At 35.5% G+C, this 10,903-nt stretch overlaps 1 protein-coding gene across 1 annotated transcript; it reads right to left on the bottom strand.

Annotated features, from left to right (window-relative positions):
* Positions 1-4,355: 4,355 nt before the first annotated feature.
* Positions 4,356-6,612, bottom strand: LOC109211938 (polyubiquitin). Its single transcript, XM_019375538.1, has 2 exons — positions 6,496-6,612; positions 4,356-5,440 (listed from the first exon to the last, which is right to left on the bottom strand). The coding sequence occupies exon 2, from the start codon at positions 5,438-5,440 to the stop codon at positions 4,520-4,522; it is 921 nt and encodes a 306-aa protein (XP_019231083.1). The 5' UTR covers positions 6,496-6,612; the 3' UTR covers positions 4,356-4,519.
* Between the last annotated feature and the right edge of the window lie 4,291 nt (positions 6,613-10,903).

The following is a 10,903-nucleotide window of genomic DNA, read 5'->3' as shown; positions in this document are numbered from 1 at the left end:
AAGGTTATGTGAAGAAGGTTGATCAGGTTTGTTTTGCCAGAAAATTCAGGCCAAGGGGGAGGATTGTTAGGAGTTTTCCTGATTTTCTTACCCTATTTGATTTTCCTATCTCTGGAAGGAAAGGGCGACATGTTTATCATAATTGGGTTTTCCTATTCTTATAAGGAAATGATGAGTCCCTTTTCTTGGAGGAAAAGGTTTCAACTTCTATAAATTGAGGATCATTCATTCTTATTCAATAGCATCCACAATGTAGCCATATGGGGTTTGAGAGTCGTGTTTAGGGAGAGAACTTTACGGGACAAGTGTTAGTGTGTCATTTGTGTTTGCCTTTTCGTGAGGTTGTTCTCTTGATATTTTTGTACTCTTTTTTATATAGTGGATTGCTCATCTCCGACATGGACGTAGTTCAATTGACCGAACCACGTTAAATATTTCAGTCTCTTTTGGTAGATTTCTTTTTTGTTGTCTGATTTATTGTCGTTCAATGTTTGCTTTACTAGCTTCCGCATGACACCTGATTATTTCGGTCCTAACAATTGGCATCAAAGCGAGGTTCAAGACAGGTTTATCTTGGCGGGTTTAGTTCTATCCCCGCAACCTATTTGACGATAATCATGATTTTTGTCTGAAAAAATTGGTCGGAGTGCTACGCACGTTGAGACAAATTTTGCCGTGGAGATTTGGAGATACGGCCTGTTGAAGGTTATGTGAAGAAGGTTGATCAGGTTTGTTTTGCCAGAAAATTCAGGCCAAGGGGAAGGATTGTGAGGAGTTGTCCTAATTTTCTTACCATATTTGATTTTCCTATCTCTTGAAGGAAAGGGCGACATATTTACCATAATTGGGTTTTCCTATTCTTAGAAGGAAATGAGGAGTCCCTTTTCTTGGAGGAAAAGGTTTCCACTTCTATAAATTGAGGATCCTTCATTCTTATTCAGTAGCATCCATAATGTAGCCATATGGGGTTTGAGAGTCATGTTTAGGGAGAGAACTTTACGGGACAAGTGTTAGTGTGTCACTTGTTTCGTGAGGTTGTTCTCTCGATATTTTGTACTCTTTTTTATATAGTGGATTGCTCATCTCCAACGTGGACGTAGGTCAATTGACCGAACCACGTTAAATGTTTTAGTCTCTTTTGGTAGATTTCTTTTTTGTTGTCTGATTTATTGTCGTTCAAGGTTTGCTTTACTAGCTTCCGCATGACACCTGATTATTTCGGTCCTAACAGAAATCACATCAGTAGATCAAGATAAATCAATAATTTGTTAAGAGTTTGAGTGGTCAAAGAAGAATTTCACTAATAGAAAAATCTTGAGAATAATAGAGGACGAGATGAAATTAGAGAATGGTGCATATATAGTGATGATATATTTGTCGAAGAAAGAAGACCGAAAATGGGTTGTTACTACGCTCATCTCAAACCATAATCATGAACTTGCTTCTCCGATCAAAAAGAAAAAGGATTAAAATGCAGCATGACTAGGTAAAAATCTCGTGGATTAATGTCATCTCAGTATTTGACCAACTTGTCATAGAGCAATCAACAATGTTCATTTTGAGGTCGAGTAAATATGTTCAATATCTCAAGAAATGAAGGCCTGAGGCATAACTGAAGCGATGTGGCATCTGGTTATTGTAGAACAAGAGATTAATTTATTTCATGACAAAAATACCCTTATAAAAAATTTATATATACCTAACGTCTCGTCTCTTTATTTTCTTCTACGGACCTCTAATATATATACCGTTTTCCGTATTCTGTAAATCGCTGATGCCCCCAATTACGTTGCTTCTTTTACTATTATGCTAAATTGGAATAACGTATTGTTATGCACTGGGAAGTAAAATGTTAGGAGTAGTTTAATAGTTGGTGACTTCTATATGGATTTCAGCGGCAATAATCAATTGCCATTAAGCTTAGTATAAAAAATATTATATTGAAATATGTGCTACTGCCAACTACAGTGGAATATGGTGTTCTCTTGACACAGAATGCCATTCTTCGATTTTGTCTATATTTTGGGTGAAAAACTCATGTAAATTGCTTTCTCCATCCAAATTTCTCTATGGTGTATCATAATATTTTTTCTGCAGATCTCTTCTTAGTATTCATTACATTTTTTTATGCATAGTGACAAGAGTAAGAATTGTCACAAGATAACAATATTGAAAAGGCCAAATTTAATGCAGAAATCATAGAATTGTTTTTGAATTTATGTGTGGAAAAAATTATGGTGGGAAATCATCCTGACGCTAAATAGGATGGTCTAATTTGGTGAGGAAATTCAATGTCAAAACTGGAAAAAAAAAAAATGAAAGGATCAAGTGAAAGAACAAATGGGATAATCTTAAAACTATTTGGAAAGACTAGATGCTCTAGTTGGAAAGAAGACTTCATTAATTAGGGTCGGACTTTGAGAAAAAGACAATTCAAGTGCGTGTTGAATAGTGGGATAGGAAGTTAAAAATATTTAGAGTTCTGCTATTTAGTTTCTCTTAAACATAATGATGTATTATTATTTTGTCTCAAACACTAAATTTTTTCTATTGTTCTTTCATCAATCCAAATATAGAAAAGGAGATAAAGGTTTATGGTGGCGAGACAGATAGAGTTTAAGAACGTTGTTGCTGCTGGTGAATATGCATGCGCACCATTAGGTGGAGTGTTATCAAATGACATACAAGAAAGTAATTGCTTTCAACTTGAGCAATCATTCGAGTTTGGAACTCCTACAAATAATGAAGAGGTTGTGGATAATGATGCAAGAAAGAATACGGATGATTAATTGGATCAAATTAATCTAGAAGAACCAAAAGTAACTGAAACGTGTAGTTATAAAACCAGGAAATGAAAGGGTTCAACTGAAGAGGAAAAAAATCAATTCAATAAGTTTGAGGATTAGCGCAGCAATGGAGAGAAATGCAGAAGCTATGGAATCACGCTCTTCAATGATTATGGGGCCAAGAGATAGTTCACTTAGTTTTAAGAGTGGTATAGATGTTGTTCGTAATTTTCCTGGTATGATTGTTGATGGTGATTTATTGTAGTAAGCGAGTATGTTACTCGTCGTAGTCACACAACCTATGAGAGAAATATTTTTCGCATAGGAAGACCCAAAGTTACAATTGCAGTGGTTGGAAAAAATGGTTGAGCTTCACGAACAATAGAATTTAGTTTGGGAGTGTTATTTCTTTTCACTTGCATGAGTTGTGAATTTGTACTTTCTACAATTTTTGCTTGGGTCTTACTTGCAGATATGTCCTTGAATAAAAAATAGCGAAGATGTTGATGAAGACGTTCTTATAGGTGATATTTGACTTTGGCAATTTGCTGTGTAGCTCTTGCATCGGAGTATTACTTCAATTCCATAAGAAAATCCATTTCCCTCTTCTTTTTCTTGTGTGTTAACAAAACTAACTGCGAATGCAGCTTTGCTAGACCTGTAGGTTGTTACTGCAAGTTAAGTTCCGAATTCTTCTAACATAGAAAGCCCAGGTAAGTAGGGGTGTTCATGGTTCGGTTTGGATCGGTTTTTCCCTAAAAATAAATCAAACCAAGTAAGTCGATTTTTCAAATATTAGAACCAAACCAAACCAATTAAGTCGATTTTTTCTCGATTCGGTTTATGTCGGGTTTTGTCGGTTTTTTGGTTTTTTCGGTTATTTATCGGTTTTTTCTTAAATATATGACATACACTACCAAACACATATTCCGGCGACCACATTTTCAACGTAACACTATCAAATGAATTGCCCTTTGAGAAATCTATTATTCACTAAAATATATTGATGATAATTGAATCAAATAGTGATGAATAATTTAAGGACTCAATTAAAAATATATTTTTAATAACATGAAATGGTTTCCTATACTTAACAAAAGAAAACTACCAATCAAACTAGAATATAAAGGTAAAGAACTGTACTAAAAGTGCAAACGATTAACATTCACCATAAAATTTTTGAAACTTTGTAGAAAAATATACATATATATAGGTGTAATAATAAATTTGAAATAGCTACTCCTATAGTCGGTTTGGTTCGATTTTTTTCGGTTATTTTTTTATTAAAACCAAAACCAAACCAAATTTGATCGGTTTTCAAAATTCAAAACCAAAACCAAACCAAACCAAAAAGTATCGGTTTTTTTGGTCGGTGTGGTTTGATTTTCGGTTTGGTTCGATTTTTCGGGTTTTTATGAATACCCCTACAGGTAAGGCACTCAACAAAGTGTCAAATTCGAGTGCCTGCTGTCTTCTGGCTCCCTTCAGTTGAATTTATTTTCTTCCTTCTTTTTAGAGAAAGGGATAGGGAAACAGATTAAGAATGACCTAATATTTAGCAGAGCAAAGGAAAAGAAACAGAGAATAACATCTAGTTAAAAAAGCAAACCCCTTAAAGTTGGTCATTCAACAGTAGTAGAATACTTCAAAAACCAAAAACAAGTCCAACAACAAAACCATTAGAACAAAGACGGTAGGGCATCTCATATAAAACCCCAGCAGCACTTCAATCCTCAATAGTCACCACCACGAAGGCGAAGCACAAGGTGGAGTGTGGATTCCTTTTGGATATTGTAATCTGCAAGGGTGCGCCCATCCTCCAGCTGCTTACCAGCAAATATGAGCCTCTGCTGATCTGGTGGGATCCCTTCTTTATCCTGAATTTTGGCCTTGACGTTGTCAATAGTGTCAGAGCTCTCCACTTCCAAAGTGATGGTCTTTCCTGTCAAAGTTTTGACAAATATCTGCATACCTCCCCTCAAACGCAACACCAGATGAAGTGTCGACTCCTTCTGTATGTTATAATCAGCAAGTGTCCTTCCATCTTCAAGTTGCTTCCCTGCAAATATCAACCGCTGCTGGTCTGGGGGAATCCCTTCCTTGTCTTGAATTTTGGCCTTCACGTTATCAATTGTGTCTGAACTCTCAACCTCCAAGGTGATAGTTTTTCCTGTCAAAGTCTTGACGAAGATTTGCATGCCTCCCCTCAGACGAAGCACCAAATGAAGGGTTGATTCCTTCTGAATATTGTAATCTGCAAGGGTCCTTCCATCCTCGAGTTGTTTCCCAGCAAATATCAACCTCTGCTGGTCTGGAGGAATACCCTCCTTGTCCTGGATCTTTGCCTTTACATTGTCGACGGTATCTGAGCTCTCAACTTCAAGGGTGATCGTCTTGCCCGTTAAAGTTTTAACAAAAATCTGCATGCCACCACGTAGACGGAGGACAAGGTGGAGGGTAGACTCCTTTTGAATATTGTAATCAGCAAGAGTTCGGCCATCTTCAAGCTGCTTTCCAGCAAAGATCAGCCTCTGCTGGTCTGGGGGAATCCCTTCCTTGTCTTGAATTTTGGCCTTCACGTTATCAATTGTGTCTGAACTCTCAACCTCGAGAGTAATGGTTTTCCCAGTGAGTGTCTTTACAAAGATCTGCATCTGAAAGGACAACGAGAAACTATTATTACCACTTAGAATCTAACTTAAATATTTAATTGTCTCAAGGACACCAGAACAAGAGTTTCATAAAGGCACAAGCAATCTCAATGCAGTTAGGTTCTCCTAATTACTGAAACATAGTACACAAGCAACCATATATACAAAGTTTAGGACAAAGAAATCATGTAAGATAACCAACCAGTACTTAAAAGAAAAGGTACATCTGCACACAATTGAAACAAGATGGTAAAACACATCATAAAGTCTGGAAGCAAAAGCAATTATTCAATGTCAAGATCCAACTTGTTTTACATAGACGATAGAACCAAGTGAAAATATTATCCATTCTTTGTCCCTCTCCTTCAAGGACAAGGATCAGGATGAAGCGCGCTTATTTGATTAGTCCTCTATCTAAGTTCGTTTGTGATGAAATCTTTTCCTACTCAGGCTTAAGCTTATTCTCGTTATCCGATCATCATGGATTCATGGAAAAATGTATATCAATTAGACAGTAGACCAAGTTAGTATATGTAAGCGATATATCATGAGTCAGCAGCATCAACCACCTTACAATCATTTACCGCTCAGTTTTCTCTAATTATGTTCGTGATCAGAACAGAATTTGATCAACCTAAATCAAAACAAGCCTATGTAACAGCAACTATCGAACCATCAAACCCTAAGGGTCATCAAATTCCTAGTGAAAACTTGGGAAATATCAGTTAACCGAAGAAACGTGTCACACACAGATCCATCACATTCCAATACATCAAAAAAAGGAAAAAGTTACCATAATAAGCAAAAACAACGAAAAAAAGGCAACAAACCCTAGCTCAACAAATTCATAACTTCCATAAGCAAAATCGAGAATTTACACATGAATTAATCGAAGAACAATGTCGATTGCAGTGATTCACCAAGTTTTGATAAATCAAACACACAGAAAAAAACTAAAAGGACAATATAATCTGACATGTTTCTCAACAAAAAACCACATATAGATCATTTCAAATCGCAAAAATTAAGAGAGAAAAAGAAGAATTGGAGATGCTTACCTTGAGAAGAAGAAGAAAAAGAGTCGGGAGAAAGTTCGGTTGTTACGCAAAAGGAGAGAAGAATTTGTTTGTGAAGTTGTGAATGGAACGAAAAGGAAGAAGGGTGAGTTTATATAGGTGATGTATTGGGCTGAAAGAGCGTGAAGGAATGGTCAAAGTCGCCTACGCCAATTTTTCTATCGAATGTTCCAGAAAAGACTAGGGAAAAAACTTAGTCCCTCCGTTTCAAATTAAAATAACATAATTTGACTCGACACCGAGTTTAAGGAAAAAAAAAAGACTTTTGAAATTTGTGGTCTTAAAAGCTTAAGGGGTAAAGCTTTGTGGGGCCATGACTTTTGTGTGGTTATAAAAGCTTCTCATTAAGGGTAAAATAGGTAAAATGAAGAGTTTAAAGTTGAATTATTTCCAAATTTAGAAATGTGTCATTTATTTTGGAACAGACTAAAAAGAAAAGTACCTCATTTAATATGAAACGAAGGGAGTACTAGTCTATGCTGGGGCTAGGGCTATGCTAATTGCTAAACCATGAATATTTTTAACGGAAAAGGTCCAAATATATCCTTTTACTATCGAAAATTGTTTAAACTTACCCTTCGTTATACTATTTGGCCATTTCAGACCCTACCGTTATACTATGAATCACTTTTGCCCTTATTTTGGACGGAGGGACACATGGCAGTTCCTCATCAAAGGACCCACCCCAATTTAATCTACCCGATTCACAATTCAACTACCCATAATCCGACCCGTTCTTTTTGCTTTTGATGCCCTCTTAACGTGGCCGTCGTTTCGGCACCGATGCAACCACCAGTTGCTGCTACTCCAAGCTGGCCACCTCCCTCACCACACTCACCTCGGCCTCTTTACTCTCACTTGGTCTCCCAACCTGCAGATCTTTTCACATCTATTTTTTCTCAACGGTTCTGATGAAGTTCGCAATAATACTATGATTTCTTCTCCTCATCTATCCTCCACCAGTACACCTTCTTTCCATCTCCACATAAATCCCTTATTTTTTTTAGAAGAAATAGGGGTCTTAAGATGTTAACAACAAAGGAGATAACAAAGTTCACATTTTTGGGGATCTTTCCAAAACTAAAGCAAATTTCGTTGGTACAGAGAGAGAAATCTCCATTGATTGCATAATAGGGGAAGATCCAAGGTTGTATTTCAGCATGGACAGCAAAAAGGTATTGCAGATTAAGCACTTGAAATGAAAAATCAGAGGCAATGAGAGGATTGAAGTTGATGGGTTTTATGGAATGTCATAACTAGTTGTTTGAAGATAACAAAAATGGTTATACTTTGTTGATGTTCAAAATTCGAGAAATCAAGTTATGACGATGTTGTTGATGTCCACAACTTGAATAATGGAGTTCAAATGTGGTCCCAACAATATTGTGGGTTCGGGTTCGAGACGAAGTTGATGAAGAATTGTTTATTGAGAAGTTGAAGAAGCTCATCTTCTTCGTCTCTATCTTCGGCATCTTCGAGGTGTACAACTCTGTTATGGAATGGCCCAGCACTGAAGAAAATGAATTGAAGGGTCTTTTGGATTTTCCTTGTTGATACATGCTTGGAAGAGATGAGCAAATTAAGTTCCAAGCAAGGAAATTAAAACTACATTTGTCTTCATTCACTAGCGGGTCGGGTTATGGGTAATTGACTTGTGAACCGGGTAGATTAAATTGGGGGTGGGTCGTTTAATGAGGAGCTGCCACGTGGCCCTCTATCAAAAATAAGGGCAAATGTAATTCATAGTATAACGGTAAGGTCTGAAATGGCCAAATAGTATAACGAAGGATAAGTTTAAACAATTTTCAATAGTAAAGGGATATATTTGACCCTTTTCCGTATTTTTAATAGAAGGACATATTCCTTGATTTTTCTATATTTGTTTTATGTTCTCCTAAAAGGGGAATGAGAAGATTTTTTACTCACCTGATATCTCTCCTCGCGAATAAAAGGAATTTACAGAGAGACATTTTTTGCAATTTTAAACTATAGACAAAATTATTATTTCTTTCATTTTAATTTATTTGGTACTATTTGACTAGGTACTTAGAGTTTAAAAATAAATAAAATATTATTGACACATAAGGTTAATATGTAAATATTATCACATCTAGTGAGGGCATACATATCATATCAACCCTCATAAGAATATCTTCTTTAGGAAAAAGTATGAATATAAATATTAGAGATTTTTAAATTAAAAACCGTTATTCTTTGTGAGATGAACAAGAAAGAAATTGGTATCAAACGTATTGAGATAAAGAAAATGCTTAATTTTTCATGTGAAAAAAATTAGCACTTCTTAATTTTTAATTTTTATTTTTTTTATAATAACTGTGAATATTACCATTAATAACAAAATGAATACAAGCACTATATACATATATATAAGCCTCACCAATCGTTCCTTCTATATATTTGCTAGTATATGCTCTATGTCTCCTTCCTTAATTGCACATTCGTCCATTGTATGAGATGTGATCTGACAATCTTTCACTAGTGACATTCTACAAACAAGTGCTTGTTTGTCTCAACAGCTTGGGCCTCACATAAGCAACAGTATACAGTCTCCACATGCACATGTATTTTTAGCAACCTCTCCTTTGTAAGCAGTCTTCCTTGTGGCTCTAACCACATTAAAACTTGTGCTTTGGTTGTGCAATTGCAGTTGCAGTCTATTTATATCTTTTTGCAATGCCTTATAGCTCCTGGTAATTGAGTATTCTCCTCCATTACTTTTGAAAGCATTCTAGTTTTCTGCATTTCTTTAAAGATACCTAATTGGAAAAGTCCCCTGAGCGAATAGTGTCCTGGCTATCAGTTGGTTGCTTCTTAGTCAAGTCATCAACTCCTGCGTTTGAATTCTCTAGTGTGATACGGCTTTAACCACTCTTGTTACTGAAGCAAGATTGCCTTTGCAGAAGATCATATGAAATGAGTAAGTTTCAATTGCTTACACATGGGGTAAAATTGAAAATCACTCATGGTCTTCAACACTGTAGAGAGATATTCCAATACTAAGACAGAGCAATTGAGACCACTTTTCTTAGACCTCTTTTCCCTATTCACTTTTACTGAGAACCTTGTATACTGAGACATAGGGACCACTTTTCTTAGTCCTTTCTTTAGCAATTTATAAGTCTCTCCACTACTTACAATATTTTACAACTTTCTGTCTGCACTTCCCAACCAGCTTTCCCCATATCTACAAATTCAGGATGCTGAGCCACCCATTATAATATTTAAAGGACCTCTTACTCCTAAAAATTATGTTTATTTTTAGATTTTTTTTTCTTTTTCTATTGTACTAGTATTCGTGCCCGCGCGTTGCGCAGGAATACCGTATACATAAAGAAATACAGTATACGTAAAGGAGCATGAAAGAATTTCGATTTTGCGGAGTTTGAACATTCATAAAAAGCTGGATGGGTTCTACACCTTCCATTTACATGTCTTTAAAGAGTTTCAAAGCTTCATCAAAATTTTCATTCAACACATAACCATCAATAATTGCTGCCTAAGAAAAATATTTTTATACTTCAACCTATTAAAAGTCTGCCTTCCTAGTTCAACCCTGAAACTTTTCGAATACATAAAAATGCAGCTCTTTTCCATGGTACCGGTTCTTCTTAACATCTCCACACAAAGAAAGATTGTAAATGCATCAAATTTTCAAACTTCAAATTGCAACTCCTTAAAAAACATAATTTATCATTCAAAATTCTGTCTTTACACCCTTATACCTTAAAATCACAACATTAAACGACAATATATTCAGGTGCAGCATTTCACGAGATTAATAAAGAGATGCCAATGGCACATACCTGAAGCACACGCTGAACTTAAAAGAACCGGTTTTCACCAAGAGTCTCAAAGGACTAACGAACATTTACATCTTAACATGGAATAGAATTTCTTGAGATCAAGTGCACCAATTAATGTTAATGAGGAGAGACATGTACTTGAATATGTTATTGCGAAAGATCATTTATTTCACAAACTGACACCTGATAAGAAATCAACAATAGAATAAATACATTAAATAGGAATACCTCAAAGAAAACATTGAGCGTGAATAAATTTTTACAATAAAAGGGAGTAGATAAAGAATATTATGTAATAATGCTGAAGCATATTTTTGCTTAAGAGAAAATGTACAAATTTTCACGTTAAAATGGATGTCTTTCCACAGTTATTATAACATGGTATTTTGAACAAAAAAATAAATAAATAATGAAGGACATAATGTGAAGAGTGAAGTGGAGCCGAATTTAGTTGTTTTGAGAGTTTGCATAGACAAATTCATAAGTTAAAACCTCCTTAAGCTCTTATATGCATTCAAATTCGGCTGTAAAAAAAAACTTATCACACAATAAAAATCGAACAACTG

This window comes from Nicotiana attenuata, unplaced genomic scaffold (assembly GCF_001879085.1).
Source record: "Nicotiana attenuata strain UT unplaced genomic scaffold, NIATTr2, whole genome shotgun sequence".
Classification (NCBI taxonomy): domain Eukaryota; kingdom Viridiplantae; phylum Streptophyta; class Magnoliopsida; order Solanales; family Solanaceae; genus Nicotiana; species Nicotiana attenuata.
Note: the sequence above shows the minus strand (reverse complement) of the source record. Positions and strands in the feature narration are given on the sequence as shown.